Source organism: Hydra vulgaris, chromosome 13 (assembly GCF_038396675.1).
Source record: "Hydra vulgaris chromosome 13, alternate assembly HydraT2T_AEP".
Classification (NCBI taxonomy): domain Eukaryota; kingdom Metazoa; phylum Cnidaria; class Hydrozoa; order Anthoathecata; family Hydridae; genus Hydra; species Hydra vulgaris.
In genome coordinates this window covers 19,354,999-19,374,968 of record NC_088932.1, presented here as the reverse complement: position 1 = coordinate 19,374,968, position 19,970 = coordinate 19,354,999, and the positions used below count along the sequence as shown (strand labels likewise).

General features: G+C 28.0%; 1 protein-coding gene across 1 annotated transcript; it reads left to right on the top strand.

Annotated features, from left to right (window-relative positions):
- Positions 1-7,125: 7,125 nt before the first annotated feature.
- On the top strand, positions 7,126-18,089 carry LOC100214281 (NADH dehydrogenase [ubiquinone] 1 alpha subcomplex subunit 6). Its single transcript, XM_065814961.1, has 3 exons — positions 7,126-7,361; positions 10,448-10,576; positions 17,900-18,089. The coding sequence occupies exons 1-3, from the start codon at positions 7,236-7,238 to the stop codon at positions 18,029-18,031; spliced, it is 387 nt and encodes a 128-aa protein (XP_065671033.1). The 5' UTR covers positions 7,126-7,235; the 3' UTR covers positions 18,032-18,089.
- The last annotated feature ends 1,881 nt before the right edge of the window (positions 18,090-19,970 follow it).

The following is a 19,970-nucleotide window of genomic DNA, read 5'->3' as shown; positions in this document are numbered from 1 at the left end:
TCACACTTTTTTAAATTCGATTTGAATTTTTTTTTTTAGTTTACATTATTTACATGTCGTTATTTAAATGTAATATAAACATATAAACTTGGAATCTATAAGAAGATCATATCGATCTTGTCGCCAGAACCATATAAAAATTACAATATAAATGTAATATAAAATAATACAGTTTATAACAAAATAACAATCCAAAACATTTGAAATAATAAATGGTTAAAATAATATCTCAAAAATATTTCAATATATTATCCGTTGAAAAAATAATATTCTTCAACTTGTTTTTAAAAACAGAAAAAGAGATAGATGAATCTAAATTAGGCTGGATAATTTATTCCAGAGATAACGTACACGATAACCTATACAAAATTGATTAAACTTTGTTTGACTAAAGAGTTCTTTTAAATAGTTATCATTTCGCAAACGATATTTATTAAACATTTAATAAAGGGTTGTTCATACAACAAAACGTAAAACATAAAGTATTAGACATGAAGACATTCAATGCGAATTTACTATGAGTAAAATCTATCAATAAAAATATCTGGAAAAATACTTAATATAGTAGAAATAACTATCTACAAATAACTTATAATAGAAATAACTATCAAGAAAAAATATATTCAGTAGCATAAATGAAAACATTCGTTAATTGCTACTTTAAGTTGCCATATGTGTTTTTATTACGGGACTATGCGTCGCATCAGAAGGCAAAGTAATTCCAATATTTTGAATTGAATAAACAGTTTCAACATTGGTAACGCAACTTAATGAATAAGAATGGATAGAGACAAAATATTCAAAAGTGCATTTATTACAGGTACATTCTTTGTAGTAGAGGACAATGCCCTCTGATGAAATGGTATAGAGGTTAGATCTACAGCTTTCTATTTTTCGAAATTTTCAACCCTGAGAAATTGCTCTTTAACTGCTCATCTTCTATCAACGCCATAGTAAACAAAATAAAAAATAAACATAAAGATATACATATATAGTTTTATCAACACTATAGCAAACAAAATAAAATATAAATGCAGGGGCAGATCCAGCATTCATTGATAAGTTTTAAATTTCATTGTAAAATATTTTTTTGTTCAAAAATTATGACCATAAAATGTTTAATCTTACCCCCTCCCCCTCCCTCAATATGAGGGGGTTACAAATTTTTTAACGATAATTTTTAAACGCTGAGAGATTATGATATGAAACTTAAAATTTCTTGATGAATAAAAATCTAGTTTAGAATAGTATAAAAAATATTTTATCAACTTGTTGTTCTGACAGGGGGATTGGGCAAAAACTTCAGTACTTTTTTGTTCCCAGGCTCCAATCAACGCAATTTTTTGAAATGCATCCTTATTTGACATAAGTATAAACATATAAATGTTTGGAGTTTGCTCCATGTCTGAAAGTTAGATATCTTAAATACTAAAAAATGCTGGATACGCCCCTAAATACACAAAAAAAAAAAAGTATATAATATTATTTTCTTTAGATTTATAATTTTTGATAGAATATAATAACTTTAGTCTAGATTTAATATCTTGACTAGAGTTGTTATCAGTCAGAGTTGTTAGCCCTTGGCTTTGGCCTCGACCTTGCCTTAAGGACAAAAATTAAGGCCATGACCTTGGTCTTGGCCTTGAAACTGTTGGCCTTGGCCTTGGTCTTGGCCTTGGTCTTGGCCTTGGTCTTGGCCTTGGTCTTGGCCTTGGTCTTGGCCTTGGTCTTGGCCTTGGTCTTGGCCTTGGTCTTGGCCTTGGTCTTGGCCTTGGTCTTGGCCTTGGTCTTGGCCTTGGTCTTGGCCTTGGTCTTGGCCTTGGTCTTGGCCTTGGTCTTGGCCTTGGTCTTGGCCTTGGTCTTGGCCTTGGTCTTGGCCTTGGTCTTGGCCTTGGTCTTGGCCTTGGTCTTGGCCTTGGTCTTGGCCTTGGTCTTGGCCTTGGTCTTGGCCTTGGTCTTGGCCTTGGTCTTGGCCTTGGTCTTGGCCTTGGTCTTGGCCTTGGTCTTGGCCTTGGTCTTGGCCTTGGTCTTGGCCTTGGTCTTGGCCTTGGTCTTGGCCTTGGTCTTGGCCTTGGTCTTGGCCTTGGTCTTGGCCTTGGTCTTGGCCTTGGTCTTGGCCTTGGTCTTGGCCTTGGTCTTGGCCTTGGTCTTGGCCTTGGTCTTGGCCTTGGTCTTGGCCTTGGTCTTGGCCTTGGTCTTGGCCTTGGTCTTGGCCTTGGTCTTGGCCTTGGTCTTGGCCTTGGTCTTGGCCTTGGTCTTGGCCTTGGTCTTGGCCTTGGTCTTAACCTTGGTCTTGGCCTTGGTCTTGGCCTTGAAAATTTTGGCCTTGACATTGATTGTTTTGGCCTTGGCCTTCAAAAAAAAGTACATAAAATTAAAGAATTAAAAGTTTTAATTTTTTATTTTTATGTATTTTTTTTCGGCTTTCATATATATCTACAAGTATATTTTCTTATTGACTTTGTTGAATTTTGCGCATAACCTTGGTTTCTTTTTATAACAAGTGGTTTTATTGTCACAGCAATTATCATCAACAGATTTGTTAATAATTGGCCTTAACGTAAGGTAAAAATTTAAGTCTTTGGTCTTGAAAATGTTTGCGTAGGCCTTGGCCTCAAAACTCTTATTCCTTGGCCTTGCCCTTAAAACTCTTGGCTTTGTCCTTGGCCATGTAACTTTTGGCTTTGGTCTTGGTCTTGGCCTTGTAACATGTGGCGTTGGCCTTGCTACTTTTGACCTTGTTAATAACTTTGAGTTTAATTACGAAATAAAACTATTTTGCTTCATACGAAAATAACGCTTAACGCTTAAGTCGCACTTGCTAAACGAGCTCTGTCGCTAAACGACGTTTTGAAGTCTATAAAGAAAGTTTGTTGGCCAAACGTAATTTATAATTGTAAAAAATATTTTATAATTTTAAAAAATAAAATTTGTATATACCAAAATGTTTATAACAAAATTTTATATTCAGTATTGCAACATATTAATATTTTAAGGTTTTATTTTTTGAAATAATGATAAAAAACCAAATTTCTTTCGAAACAACACTATTTCGCACCACAACCTGTTAAATACAGTAAAACGGGGTGACTTTGATACGCGGGGTGACTTTGATAATTTTGCCTGTTAGTTACAAAAGTATTGATTTGGAGATATAATTGCAAAATTAGAATTTTTTTTTTTTTTCTTGTAAATTATTATCTTCTGCTTATATTTTTAAAATTTTAAGGATTGTGAAGTGATTTTAACTTGTGCAAATGTGTTGGGATTAACATGACTTAAACAATAAAACAACAATTTTTACATGTACCAAAAAAAGGCCAAAAAACATATGATTTTAATTTTTTGGAATAAATTTTTTTCTAAAAATCTATACTTAGATGTTCAAGTGGTATATTCTAGTTATAATACCACTGTAGTATACCACTCATTTTTGGTTACTCCCAATTACATTTGCAGAAAATTCAAAACAGTTTTATTTTTCACTTTTTCAAATAATTTTCAATATTTGATATTTCAACCTTACAGTGATTACTTAATGTTTCAAACAATTATTTCTAGTTAAAAAAGACATTAAAACAAAAAATATCAAAGAAGAATTGCAAAAGAATTCACGAGAACTTATAAACGTAAATCAGGTAATCGATCCTATGCATTGTATCCAGCAAAAGCAATGCAAAATGCCTTGTTAGATATCTCAACTAACAGAATATCAATTTTTAAGGCATCCAAAAAATATGGTATACCAAATGGTACTCTGTAAAACAAGAGGAAACTAAGACATTTGAAAAACTTTGGAGGGTAGACCAGATTACAGCCCCATACCAAAGAAAAGAATCTATAAATTATTAGCATCTTGACAGATTGGAAGTTACCTTTGACTCTGGAACATTTGAGCGTTGGTTCAGGGAAATTTTTATTTCTGAAACAGCATCTTTCACAGGGACTAAAGTTGTTATTGGGGATAATTTAACTTCACATTTCTCATTTGATATCATCAAAGCATGCTTGGAAAATAATATCCGGTTTACATGTTTAATCCCAAATGCCACACATCTGCTACAACCGCTTGATATTGTTGCTTTTAGACTCTTGAAAGATGATTGGAAGAAGATTTTACAAACATGGAGAAGAGATTGACGAATCAAGGCTTCTATTCCAAAAAACCATTTCCCAGCGCTCTTGATAAAGTTGCAAAATACTCCGAAAGCAGGCAACTTAAAAGCGGGATTCGAAGCTTCAGACATATATCCATTGAATCGAGAAAATGTATTAAAACGGCTTCCAAATGTCAACAAAGACTATGGCGGAGAAAGCATAAAAGAAATATTAAATGAGGGTGTAGATATTCTCACGAAGTACTGTGGCAATGATGCAGCAGGAAAAACCAATAGAAAAAGAGGGGAAAAAATAGCACCAGGAAAATCGATCACAATAGATGAAATTGATTAGACAAACATCAAAACTGAAAAAATCCAAAAACAAAAAATAAAAGGCAAAAAATCAAAAGTAGCTTCAAAGGATGTTGAATCTTTGTCTGAATTAAAAGACATTGAAGTTGGTAGTAGTGGTTATCCCAATGAAAGTAATGACAAAAAAGATGTTGATTTAAATGAGTCTAATCAAGAAGAACCTTATGTCAACAGTTTTCTAACTACAGGAAGTTGGCATTTTGTAGTCTACCCAGGAAAAACTAAAAAACTTGTGAAATTGATTTGCATTGGACAGATTGTTGAGGTTTTACCAACACACAAAAATATTTATATGAGATTCCTAAGGAAAGTAGAAGGATCCAAAAATCTATTCAATTATCCTGTTGCACAAGACATTGTTTTTGCTGTACATTTTTCGAGTATATTGCAACATCTTCAACCACCGAAGAAAAATAATAGTTATCATCTAGAGTTTACAAATGTAAAAAATATTAAAAAATCTGTTAAGTGAATTGGATACGTTATCAGAAGATGTCAGAAATATTCACTAAATGATTGAACTCAGAACTTCTCATTTAAAAAAAATTAACACTTTATCTTTCAAACATTTATTTTACTAATTAGTATCCTGCAGCAGTTTGGAGGTACTACACAGAACAACTAATTCCTAGTCCGTTTTTAACACCAGTTGTTGTAAAATTTTCAGAAAATATGATTTTTAGGTTTTTTTGTTTTGGTATCTTTTTTTTATTTTAAATGAAGTTAAACAAGTAAAATGCATTTGTACTTAATATTTATATACAATTATTACTTATTATTAGTACTTTTTTTTGTTAGTATTATTTTATAACTGCTAATTACAATTACCCTAATGATGCTATTAATATATTATACTGCTATGTTTGGCATATTAACACCAAATTGTTTTTTGTTTTTTTGTCCATTTCGTGGATATATTCGATAACCAATCTTGTTGTCTAAATTGATAATTTTACTAGTAAAATCTTAAAAATATATTTGTAAATTGTGTTGTAATTTAGTAAAACTCCAGAAAAGAGTATTAATGGCACTTGTGAAGATGACTTAATTAATAAGCTTTCAAGAAATAATAAACTATCAAAGTCACCTCCAACGAAGGATTGAGATTGATAACATTTTTGAGTTAAAAAATATATATATTAGAACCAAAAAAAAAATTATATTTAATGGAATCCTATAATGGAAAGGTATAATGTTATGTTAAAAAAATAAAATTCAAAAAAAAGTTTACAAGAAAGAGTTTATTTCCAAAAACGCTCAAAAACCTAGTCGTCCCAGTTTTACGGTATTTCTTAACGGAAAAAACCTTACAAAACGCGGCGTAATAAATATATTTAATTACGTTTTATGAATCAAATCCGTATAATTAACTAAGTAACTAAAATACTAATTATTATATGATATATATATATATATATATATATATATATATATATATATATATATATATATATATATATATATATATATATATATATATATATATATATAAATTAGGGTGGGAAGGGCACTTGCTCCTCCTTGTATCGTTGGCCCTGGAAAATGTTTTAATATACAACATCGCAGCGTTATTAGGACTATACAGCTGCTGAATGTTTTAAAGCTCTAGCTATTTTGGAGGGTACTCGGTATAGTTAAGGCGATTTAAAAAACATTCAAATTCTTTTATTCGAAAAAATACGAAAAAACTCAGACCAAAGGTTCTTTTTTTTTAAACAAAAAAATCTTCTTAAAATCACAATCACTTGTCCAAATTTTAATAAGATTTGAAATAAATACATTGTTTAGGTAAAATGAACATCATAGTTTAATAATAAGATCTGCTCTGATTGCTTATTGGGAGTTTTTCTTAATTATAAGCTCTTTCTTGATTGGAAATCTAATATTGTAAAAACTGATATAAATATTGTATTTTGACTACTATATATAGTTAATATACGTCAGAACCGATTAGAACTAGGATCTATAGAAAATTAAGGCACTTTTTCAAAAGATTTTAACTAAATTCATGTTAAAGCCAATGAGCAAAAGTAATCTAAAGACTCCAAAATGGCGTTCTTTAGGTTCATTATTAGGGGTAGTAAAAAGGTTTTGAAAATTATATATAAAAAACGAAAAGTTTCTTTAAATATTAAAAAAACCTGAAGCAAAAAAATATATATACCATTTAAAGCTCTTGTTCGGGCATAATACGCAGATAAAATCATGCTAATTCCAAATTAAAGAATTCGAATAATTTGTAAATCGCTTTAACAACACCGAGTAGTTAGATTTTTCGTCGTTTTCTCAAACCAATTTACTTGGACTTAGCGCATTTTGCAAATGGGATTCTCATTTGATGAAAATGATTAATTAGAATTAAAATTTCTCATGACTATCAAATCGTTTTCAATTAGTTGCTGCATGTTGCAACCAGTAGTTATTGGTTAAGAACAATTATAAACGAATGAGTCTAGATTGATTAAATGGTGGTTTAAAAAACTAAATCAGGCAGACCAAATAAATTACATCACCAACCAAAATTTTGTACGGTTTGCCGAGTTTTATAGTACAACCGGTATTTTGAAACGGTTATAAAAAATACAATTAAGAAAATTTTCAAAAACTGTAAATTATTGTTGAAATTAATTATTTTATTATAAAAAGTTTTATTGAAAACCTAAGAAAAGCCGTTAAGACAATTTAACAGATTTTTTTTATTTGTCAGTTTAACATTGTTGTCCACTAAAAAAGACTCCAGTGACTGGCATCTTATCGACAAAAATGGCACACATAGCCAGTGTAGCTAAATCTGTTCCCGTTTCTAAAGTAGTCAAACCATTACTCTCTGTTACAAATAATGAAGCCAAAAGAAGAGTTTTGAATCTTTATAGAGCATGGTGGCGTGAGGTATAGTCTTTAAAAAAATTTTTTATAAAAGTATAAATTGTTTAAAACAAAACAGAAAATTAACTAGTAGTTTCGTCCAAGTCCCTAATTTTTACCATAACATGTAAACTTTATGTTTTTTTTTAAAAAAAATTAATTTATAAGACCTGAAAAAGTTTTTTTTAGTTTATGTTCTACCTATTTTTCAGTATGAAACAACACTCCTCACATGTTTTACCTATTTGTCAGTATGTACTCCTTGCATGTTCTACCTATTGGTCAGTCCATGTAGCAACCCTCTTGTTCTATTTAGTTTTAATGTTCTATTTAGTTTTCATTCGATGTAGCAGCACATTTTGCATGTTTTGCTTATTTGTTAGTTGATGAAGCAGCACTCCTTTCATGTTCTACCGGTTTATCAGTCGATGTATGAAAACAGTAAAAAAAATAAAAATAAAAACAATTGGAATGTTTCTATTTTTATTTAAAAAAAAAACATTCCAGTTTATGAAGTTTAGTTTTTATGGTTTAAAAAACAATAAACTTATTTCCCTCATTTAAATTTAATGGTTTTTACAAAGTGTCCTTAATTTTGTCACTTTTAAAGACAAAGAATTGTTATGAACTGATATCAATCACAAACAGTATATTTTGTGCACATTTTAGTTTTATGCTTTAATAAAGATACTCTGCTTAAAGCAATTGGCTTTTCTAAAAAAAGTTGAAAATTGCTGGTGCCTGATATATATATATATATATATATATATATATATATATATATATATATATATATATATATATATATATATATATATATATATATATATATATATATATATATATATATATATATATATTAGAGTGGTGCAAAAAAAAATATTTTTAAAATTTCTTTGATGGTACCATTTTATTTTGTGACGTGTAGAAATAACAGTTGTGAAGTTTGGGCGTGATCGTATAATTTAAAAAGGTTGCTCATCAACATTAAGTTTTTTACTTTTTGGGTTATTTTGGTCTTAGATCTCTTTTAGTTTGCAATCCCAAATTATAAATAAATTAAAATGCAACATTGCATTTTAACTTTTGCTGTATACTAATCAAAAACCATGCACTATTTTTAAAACTAAATTATTAGTAATATTGTTTACAAATTTAATAATTAAAGAATAAAGTAATAAACTTGTGGTCTATAGTAAAGTATTTGTGTTCACTAAAGTAAATAAAAATATTTTAGAAAATCTCAACAATAGTTCGAAAAAATTTTAATAGTTAGTGTTTCAGATCTCCTTTAGCTACTTTGTTACATTTTTTGAGAACAGGAATACCTTTTGCATTACTAAAATAGTAATATAAAAACATCAGCCTACGAGTGGGAACATCACAAAGAAACATTGTTAGTTTCATCAATTCCTTGTAGTCATCTCAATATTGTTAGGCAGATTCGAGAATTGTTTTCAATTAAAATAGTGTATCTTGTTTAAGTATGCTGTGAAAAGCCAAAATGTATCATCAAAAACAATCAAAACTTGGTAAAAAATGGCTTTTAATTACTTTTTGTCATATAACAAGACAGAATTAAGAACAGTTTATGTCAAAACCATTAAAATTAATTAAGGAAACTAATTAAAATTTTTCATTTTTTGAAAAACTGCAAATAATAGACTAGAAATTTTTTTTTAAATCATACAGAATGCTTTTATTTTAAAAAAAAAAAATTTTCTGAATAATTTTATTTAAACTGTCACATAAATTAACTACAACAAGGTAGAACATGCGAGGAGTGCTAATACATTGACTGGCATATAGGAAGAACATGCAAGGAATGTTGTTACATTAACTGATAAATAGGTAGAACATGTAAGGAGTGTTGCTACATAGACTGATAAATAGGTAAAACATATGAGGAGTGTTGCTACATTGACTGAGGGTTTAGTTTGAGCAGTGTATTAACAAAAAAAAAATTTTTAAGTTTTCAAACTTTTTCTGGTCTTTAAAATTAATTTTTTTAAAAAAAAACATTTTTTCCTAATAACAAGTTGCATATTATGGTTAAAATTAAAGACAACCAAGCAAAAGTGTATATCAACTCTTCTCCAAAAAGGAAAGCAGGCATGTGTCATATGACCACGCATGTAATATTTTTATTTTAAAAAAATGCACCAAACAAACAAATTTAAACTTAAACTAAATTTAAGATGAAGTAAACCATAAACTGAAAAGAGAAATAAAAACTAAAATAAAAAAAAACAAAACCTAAACTAGAAAAATCAAAATAATAATGGCTGGTAAAATAAAAGATAAATTAGAAAAAATAAAAGCATAAAATTTTATTTTGATTATTAGAAAAGATTGAAGTTTTGATGTTATTTAATCAAAGTTTAAATACTTTGAACTTAATTATTTAAAAATTAAAAGCTTTGACATTTTGTGTCTACTTTGCAAACTAAACATAGTAAAAGTTATCTGTTAAAAGAATCGATGAACCTTCATCCATCGCCACACTATCAGTCGCTGTCTCAATACATTATTTAATCATCCTAAGTGCTGCACAATGGTAATGATATTGAAGCAATTATCAACTTTATCAAATTTATACTATTAATTAAGGGGCTTCTAAATTAAAAAAGTATATTAGTTTTATGTTTTTATTTTTAATGGTTTATCTTTTAATTGTTTTATTATTTTTTAAGATTTTGTTTCTCTTTTCAGTTTATAGTTTGTTTCTTTTTAATTTTCTTTTCTGTTTAGTTTTTTCAGCGCATTTTTAAAACAAGTAAATTATCAAAACATCCAAAGCATTGTGGCCAAGTTTTCAAAACAAAATACTGTGTGTGTGGTCATATAAGACATGCAATTGCAGGCCTTTCCTGAGTAGGCTTGGTATATAATATATACATACCTAATTTTCTAATTTTCAAAATTCTAAGCAAACATTGAAATTAAAAAATGTTAATAAACTCAACACGCTTTTTAAATTGTTTGACTTAAGTTTGCATGTTTATTAATTTGTTGAACCCTGTATTTATTAAATCTTTAAGTATTTATTTTATCATAAAGTGTAAATTTATGTATTAATAACACCAATTTAACTTTAAATGAATTTTCAGATCCCGCACACATGCGAATCACATGGATTGGATATAACAGTTAAAACTGGGCGCAGTAAAGTTCGTGAAATGTTTGAAAGAAATCGACATGTAAAAGATATTAGAGTTATTGATATGCTTGTGGTTAAAGTAAGAGTTCTTTAAATTTTTGATTGCTTTCTAACTTTCATGGTATTAGATTGATTAAAGACCTTCTAACTTCCATAGTATAAAATTAGTTGCAGACTTGCTAGCTTTCATGGTTTTAGTAATGAGAAAATAAAAATCATATCTCATGATGGATTGGTTTTTTGTTACTCTAGCATTTTTCTCAAGCTTTTTTTCCAGTAAATCTTTAGGTTTCAAAATAAAAAAAAGAGAGTTCTTACCCAATTCTCTTCTTACACCACCTTAATCTTGTGTGCAGGATCTTTGGCAGTCAGCATAGATTTTCTAACAGCTGCATAAACACTAATTTTTTTCCTTAGTAAAATGTTTCTAAATGAATTTACAGAAATATGTTTTTCACAGTTTTCATTTAATGAGTTGGTAAGTTCATGAGAACTTGGATCGGCTCTTTCTTGACAAAATGTAAGACCTTCTTAACTAAGTAGTTTTTTTTTTAACCTTCCTGATCCTGCATGATGTTAAATGTTTTTAGAGTATATCTGGCGCAATTCTCTGAAATTATTAATTTTCCTACTATTTCTCTATTACTGATCATTAAGCCATTTTTTGTACCTAATATTTGCCACTTTGTTGCTTCAGTTACTGACTTTCAAACTATTGCTGTTTATCTTAATTTTTAGGTTTTACCATTTTTTTCAGTATACAATCTGGAAATTTACAAATAAAAACTATATGATAACTATAACTAAAATATCCTAATATTTGAAAAACCTCCTAAAAAAGACCTAAATTCTTCTAAAATATACTTGAATTTCAAAAATACTTCTAAATCTCCTAATTTAAACTTGTTTTTTGAACTTGAAGTTTTCTTTCGAACATTCAATTTCAACTTTAAAATTTTTTATTAAAATTTTTAAATATTTAAATTTTGGAAAAAAAAAATTATTAATTCTCCTAGATAATATTAATTTTTAAAATAGTTTTCCCAACTTTCCCCATAAAATCAAATCTCCTAAAAAATCCTTCAAAATCTCCTAAAATCTCCTAAGTTCTTCCAATTTTTTAACTCAAAAAAAGTTTTGTATTGTATAGTATAATTAACTATAACAATAAACTATAATATAATTAACTAAAACAATAGTATAAATTATAGTATAAACAAGCATAACAATTGCAAAAATAGGTAGTGGTGTAGTGGTAGATCACTCGCTTCAGCTAGAGGTTCCGAGTTCGATCCCCACCATGTCCCTGGTAGTACTGCACTCAACTTGTTTCTCTGCATAGCCGCCTTATCAAGGTTCGTGTTTCGGAGTTATGAGTTGAGAGGGTTATAATCACAATTAAGTAGTCTCCTCGTCTGTAGTGGCATTTCGGCCTTAAGGAGGTAAATTAACAAATAAAATAATAGTAATAATCATAACAACAATAATAAAACTATTATTTCTACAGAATCACTATCATTATAAATCAAAATAAAAAAAATCTTACAATAAAAAAAAAGATTTTAAAATTATAATAAAAATAGTAATAAAGGTTAAAAATAATAGCATAAAATGAAAAATACAATATTAATACATTAATATATTGAAGCAAAAATAATTTTAAGAATATAATTAATGTTCATTAGGTATATAAAGTAAAGATTTTTTAATTTATTTTCTTATCTAATTAAAAATCAAGGAGTTTACAAATGTCAAAAATGAGGTAAAGAAAAACAGCAGGTAGGCATTAAGTGATTACGAATCAAAGCAAGCTAATGATCAGGACAATCTGAAAAAGTTCTTTGCATATATTAATAGTCAACAACAGAGTAACAAAAGCAAATATTTTCAATAACCACTTTTAATCAGTTTTGCAAAGAATCATTGGTTCACCAACAATGTTCAGCAAAGGTTTTATTTTAAGATATAATTGATCAAATATTGTTCCCAAGTACCTAAAAATGCTTGATGAAAATATGTCAATGGGCAATAATAACATAAGTCTGTTTGTTTTAAAAGCATACATCAATGGCAGTTTTCCAACTTTCATGACAACAAATAAAATCTGGCAAGGTTCCATCATCTTGGCTAACAGCTAATGTTACACCTATTTATAAAAAAGGCAGCAGAACAGATCCAGCCAATTACAGACCAATATTTCTCACTTTTATATCATGCAAATTAATGGAGATAATAGTCTTAATCCATTTATTTGGTAAATAAAAAAATGCTTTTGCTAAATTGCTAAGTTCAACATGATTTTATTTCAAAAAAGACTTGCATTACAAATCTTTTAGAAACTTTTCTTGGCTTAAAATTTTTCTTGACTTTTCCTAGCCATATAATAAAGTTTTGCCTCTTAGCTGCAAAAGCATAAAATGTAGTATATAAATAACAATCTTCTAAATTAGATAAAAGTCTTTTTGACAAACAGCAAGCCTATTGTTATACTTGGAGGTTCAATGTCTGACTGTATTGATATAATCAGCAGTGTTCCGCAAGGTTCTATTCTATAAGGTCGAAACTTTTTGTTTCATTTGTTAATGACCTGCCAATTCATGTCAAATCAGCTGTTTGCAAATTGTTGACAAATTACACAAAACCATAAAAGTTTGCAAAAAGGCAGGGCAAATTTACAATCTCATCTAGATAAAATTGTTAAATAGAGGCAAATCTGGCTAATGGAGTTAAATGTAAAAAAATGTAAATTCATGCATCTTAACTCTGGAAAAATATAATTTTCATACTTTATGGAAGAAATTAAAGATAATGGTACAACCCACAGAGTAGTTTTAAAAGTCACATATTCCAAAATAGAACTTAGAATTCTAATCTCTGAGAATCTTAAATATTCTTAACACATAGTAGCAACATATTCATAGCAACATATTCATAGCAACATATTCATAGCAAATTATTTATAGCAACATAGTAGCAAACAAAGTAAACATCATGCTCAGAACTCTTAAACATTTTTATCAAGAGACACTGACATTTGAAAAAATCTTTATACTGAATATATAGGACTAAATATGGAGTTTGCCATACAAGCTTGAAACCCTTACCTTGTTAGTGACATAAAAAATTGAAAAGGCACAGCACAACTCCACAAAAGTTTGTCAGGCTATAAAAAATAAAGAATACAAAACTTGATGTAAATTAATTATTTGGCTTATTCAACAGTAATATTAAAGGAAGGGTGAATCTTTTTTTTTCTTTTTTTTTTGATGGTGAAAAATAATAAATTCAGTTCTATTGATATTTAGAGAAACGCTGTTACTGTTTATCTAATGACACAAATAATAGAGATCTGAAATTTTTATAAAACTACTTAAGTGATTTGTTAATGCTTAGAAGATTAGTGTTGTCAGCAAAATGATAAACAGTTGAATTAATTATAGATTTAAGAATATATATTAAAAACAGTAAAACCCCAAGAACTGTGACAACACTGTGAGACTCCATTATTAATAACTTTGTTTGTAGATTCAAACCTGTTAATCGAGATAAACTGAGAACAATTTTAAATGTACAGTGAAAAATAATCATTAGCAATACCCTGTATGCCTTAGTATATAACTTTTTAATTCTAATTTTGTGGTCAACTGTATCAAAAGTTTTTCGGAGATACATAAAGATGCCATAAATTAAAAAGCCACTATCAATCATATCTCAAATCATTTTAGTATTGCTAAAAAGAGTACAGTGTTTTAAATAAAATCAAACAATTGATAGAATGAGGTAAAAATTTTCGATATGAAGAACAAGTTAAAAATTTTCAAGATTTCAACCGGATTTTTTATTTAGTTAATTTATTGAGATTAAAATTGCTGATGTAGTCCATGGTTTAAGGCTCCAACTGAAGCCACAAAAATTTGTTTTGTTTTTTATTTGCGCGTGTTTGTCTAGAGGTAAGTAATGCAATAGGAAACTCTGTTCGCAGTATATATATATATACTGTGATGTATATATATATATGTATATATACTGTGATGTATATATGTATATGTATATATACTGTGATTTGTATATGTGTGTGTGTGTATATATATATATATATATATATATATATATATATATATATATATATATATATATATATATATATATATATATATATATATATATATATATATATATATATATATATATATATATATATATATATATATATATATATATATATATATATATATATATTCACCTCCCTGTTACTCCAGTGTCCACTACAGTCAAGGGAGCTACTGTTTTTTAAAGACATTTTCTCTCAACCCTTAACTTAGAAACACTAACATTTTTACACAAGAGTGCTGTGCTGAGAAACAGATTGAGCACAGTAATTTTAGATATCACAGGGTAGATTTGAATCTCAACCTCTCGATTGTGAGCCAAATGTTTTACCACTAGTCTACTACCACATTAAGTCTATGATGTATAAGGAGACTCCTTCAAATATAAATGATGTTAATTAATTGAATTAAATTAAAAACTTGTTCAGAAAATTTATGACTAAGAAAAATCACAATAAAAATTATTATGGCAACTGGGTTATTCAAACTTGGTGAGACAATATAAATGTTGTAAACTTTTTTTTCGTACTAACATGTTCAACAACAGCATGTAATCTACAAGTTTCTAATATGATGCTGCAACTTGGTAAATTATTGTCAATTAGGATGACTATGAACACTTTTTAAACATTTTTGCATCATAGAAGAATACTGATAGCCAAATTTTTTCATTTTATATGATTATAATCTTATTTTTAAATGGGGTGAGAACGATTAGTCTGTTTGGGGTGACATTGAACACAACATGGTGTTTTTATTTTAGATTATGGATAGATTTGTTTTGCAGGGGGATTTGTGTCTAAGATTGTTTTTAAGAACATCTAAAATAGATTTTTTAACAACCTGGTAGTAAAGAACCACTACGGTGTCTTTACACCGTAGTGTTTCTTTACAAGACACCGTAGTGGTTCTTTACCGCCAGGTTGTTATTTTTTTCTGGAAGACATTTTATCACCTCAGTTTTGTTTCTCTTATCGGTCATATAAGTAATTGTTTGAACAAATAAACTATCAAGTCTGGTTTGTCCACCATGTTTTTTTTAAACTGGATCCCCAAGTTTTACTTTTTTAAGTAGTATTCCTTATGGAACCTTTTAAGTTTTTGCAGCCTTATGGTAATTTGATGGTTTTTCACTTTGTTTAGAGCTGTTTCTAGGTCTGCTTAAGTGTAACTTATTTTAAACCATCAGCTGTTTTCCTTTCTTTTGTAAAAAAAAAAAAAAAAATTTCAAGGCAAATTTTCTAAAATTAGCAAAAATAACTTGAGTTTTTGATAGGGGCCATCCTTAAAGTATGTATGCAAATATGGGGGAGGAAAAGTTTCCCAAAAGCGTATAAGCACGTACAAGGGGAGGGGTGTGTTAAAGACAATGAATACATACAGGGTTTGACTATCTCTCCTAAATTTGATTTTTTTTTTTTTTTAAACATTGAATTTTATGTGTGTAACAAATCAGTATTGTGTTTTTTTTTCTGACTTCAATCACAATTTCTTTATTAATAGGAGAGAAAAAAGGAATATAGCGACAATCATTCGAAATAATATTTTTTGTTTTTTGCAATGTAATTTGGTTGGTAGCATGATGAGAAGCAAAAAAGCGTCAAACAAAAGCAAACTTTTTTTTAATTCTTACTGTATGCAATCTGGTTTTTATAATTTCTCTTAAAATGTTAAAATATGTTGTAACATTTTAAGATTTAAATAAGTACATTAAGTAACACTTTAAGTTTTAATTAAGTACAGAGAAATGTCAAATAAACTAAATGTTTTATTTAACATTTCTCTGTACTTAATTAAAATGGGCTTTATTTTAGAAAAAATACCTTAATAAGTCAGTTAACTGCCTGAACTCTTGCTGTTTATATACGATAGAGAAAAGCTGAAAAAGACAAGTTGTTTGTGCAGCCAAAAATAAGCTTCTATATATTATATTTAAACCAACTGAGTCAAAATAACGTAATATATAGCTCTGTTGTGTGTGTTTCTTCACCTTTCAGTAAACTTGATCTTGATGTTGATTTTCACCCCCTGTTCTTAGTCACCCCCTTTAATGGTACATGTTGTAAACTTGCAGCCGATATAATATTTTTAAACCTGTAGACAGATGACATGAGTATTATCAACAAGCCCTGTTTTTGTGAGTGCATACAAGTTTCCATCATGTTCTCTTATCTTATTATTATAAGTAAATGAGAAATAGAAATTTAATGTGATATTTTTTAAGAATTTTAAGAAAAATAATAATTTTTTCTTTAAATAGCTCAACACTTTTTTTACCAATTTTTCATGAAATAAAAAAAACTAGTAGTCCTTTGAAGATAATTTCCATTTTATTTATAGACATTTTTTATTTCAAAAAAAAAAATTTAATGTTTTTTTGTTTTAAAATGTTATAACAGATTTAAAGCTGCAATTTAACTCCCTGCAAAGTTTTTTTTGAAGCTAAACATACTTAATTGGTGGAAGCATTAAATAATAAATAATGCAATGGCCTTATAAAAATCCAATAATTATAACAATTAACATAAATTTTTTTTACCATTTATAATCATTTTTTATATTAACGCCTTTAATACCTTTTCTGTGTTTATAACATGTGATGCTGCACTGCAAACTTCTGCAACTTTGAATTTTGCAACAATGAAATTTTTTTTTTTTATTTACAGGATATTTTAGTCTTTCAAATAATTTTATAGCAATATTGCACTAAATAAGGCATTACTTCACAAAATTACTTGAAAAATAGATCAATATTAAGTCACTTATTTTTTGTACATCATAAAATCCAATATAATCCTTAAAGATTTTTTTCTTCGTGCTGATTTTCTAGATTAGTTAAATTATACACAGATTAGTAACAGGTTGTTAATAAATAGTGATAAATATTGTTGAACTTATAAAAATACGTTTTATTTTAAAATCAAAAATATTAATTTTAGTGCTCTTGCTATAAAACGGATTATATCTTCATAGGAACCTGTTTACTCCAGACATAGCCTACCTACCTTCCTTTAGACTTGTTTTATTGAGTTTAGATCTTGTGGGATCTTGTTTTATTTGTTCTTTTCTATTTTTTATTATGTTTTATTTATCGTTTAATTATATTCGTAAGTCTATTACATGCACTATATAGATATACTTAAAACATAACTAATTTACCTCTAAAAGGTTTACTACAACGTGAAACTTATATGTGAATATAATGATATGTGAATTAGATTTGTTTATTAAATGTGAAGATTTTTTTTGCCGAATATTTTTGGAGTTTGGTTTTATTTTTTTATTATTATTAGGGAAAAATGGAGCTTGAAGAGATGCATGCTATGTGGAAACAAAGAAGTCATGTAATGGTTTACTTTAATGAGAACGAAGTCCCCGATCGTCCCAAAGATTTCTTAGCTAGATTTTATGCAGGTTATGATTAAGTGATGTGAATAAACGTTGTATATATGCATAGTTAAAGAACAATAAACAAAATTTAAATCGCTGACATCTTTTTATCATAATCATAGCGGGTATACGCATACACTAAGCAGGTTAAATAAACTTAATTAGTAATTGCGATGTAATGGCTTGCCTTTGCGATTGAAGTGCGTTTTCAACCCCGTTTCTTAGTTATTCATGTTGAAACAAGAAATTTTTCAAAACCCAAATCTATTTTTACTGTTTTTGTTTATTTTGTGATTTTTTTACCAACTCTGATTATAAAAAGTTGTATTAAATTTTTTTTTTTTTTTTTTTTGTTAACATTTTTTTTTAAATATATTAAACTTTACTAATATTACAGATATATTAAGAGGTAGACCACTAACACTAGCTTGGACTCTTTACTAACGCTATCTCAAATCCTTCATAAATTACATTTAAAAATAATTTACAAGTGATTAAAATTCACATATTAACAAAATATAAAAATCTTGCAGTTTAAAAAACATGGTACCGGAAACCCCAAAATACGGCTTTATATATTTTGAGGTATTACCCACAACAAAATAAAATATTTTGTTGTGGGTAATACCTCATAATTATAAAGAGTTGCATAAGTAAGTAAACCAATTTTTCTCAATATTAGGGGTGTCGCGAATAGAGAATACGGCTGGATATCCGGGTCGTTTTTGAATACTATTCGGATAATAAAATAATTAATACGTTTGGTAATTAACAGAATGAGAGAATCTGGAACACAATTTCTGAAGTGTTAATCTTTTAAAATAATTTAATGTTTATAATTTAATGTTGATTTTAACGGAGAGAAATGAATATTATTTCTTTTAAATCTATACATACAGGCGGCAGATCAATAAAAACTCCTTACAAAAGTTACAAGACTTTTTAAAATATAACGTTGATTAGGATCTCATAATGCAATCGAATAAATTAATTAATGCAAATGAACTATTTCTTTTGTTTTTTTTTGGGAGCAATATGAAAAAGCATCTCCTGAGTCAAAAATTGTTATAAATACCAAGTCACATCAAGCTGACGGTCTGAGCAAGAATATGAGCACGTTTTTTGAACAAAATGTTATCAAAATAGGCATTAAAGAAAGAAAAAAAATAATATTGGCGATCTAAACATGAATTTAATTAACTATGAGAATAACTGTAAAGTTAAAAAATTTTACGATTTAATATTTAAAATAGGAGCAATTCCCCTAATTAATCGTCCAACTCTCATTGATAGCATTATTAAAACTTTCATTGATAGCATTATTAAAACTCTCATTGATAGCATTATTAAAACTCTCATTGATAGCATTATTAAAACTCTCATTGATAGCATTATTAAAACTCTCATTGATAGCATTATTAAAACTCTCATTGATAGCATTATTAAAACTGATGTCTTCAATAACAATATATAAAAAGGTAAATTGAAAGCAGATATATGTGATAATTTCCCAATATTTCTATCATTCAACTCAAAAGCTAAAATTAAGACCAAAACTAATAATAAATTAAGTAAACGCATATATTGCATGAACAATATTGAACAGTTTAAAAAACAATTATTTATTTAATTGCTGCGGTGAGCAAATGCTTACTGAGTGGCAATCCACTTTAGCAGCAAATTTAAAAACTACAATTTGCAATTTTAATTCACATAATAAATTTCATCAAGACTTTTTTAAAGCTTAACACTGACTAATTAAGTTCGGCTTCAAATGTCAAACTGTTCCAAATTGGAATAACACGATTGTAAAAAAAATTCCTTTTACTTGAGTGTCTACAGATTTCAGAAGTATACCTATGATTGCGGATATAGTCACGAACACATCCAGTTGGTTGACAAAAGTTTTTTTAGGGAATATACTGTATTTAGCTGATAAGAATCATTAAGACATTTAAAAAAGTTAAATAAAGT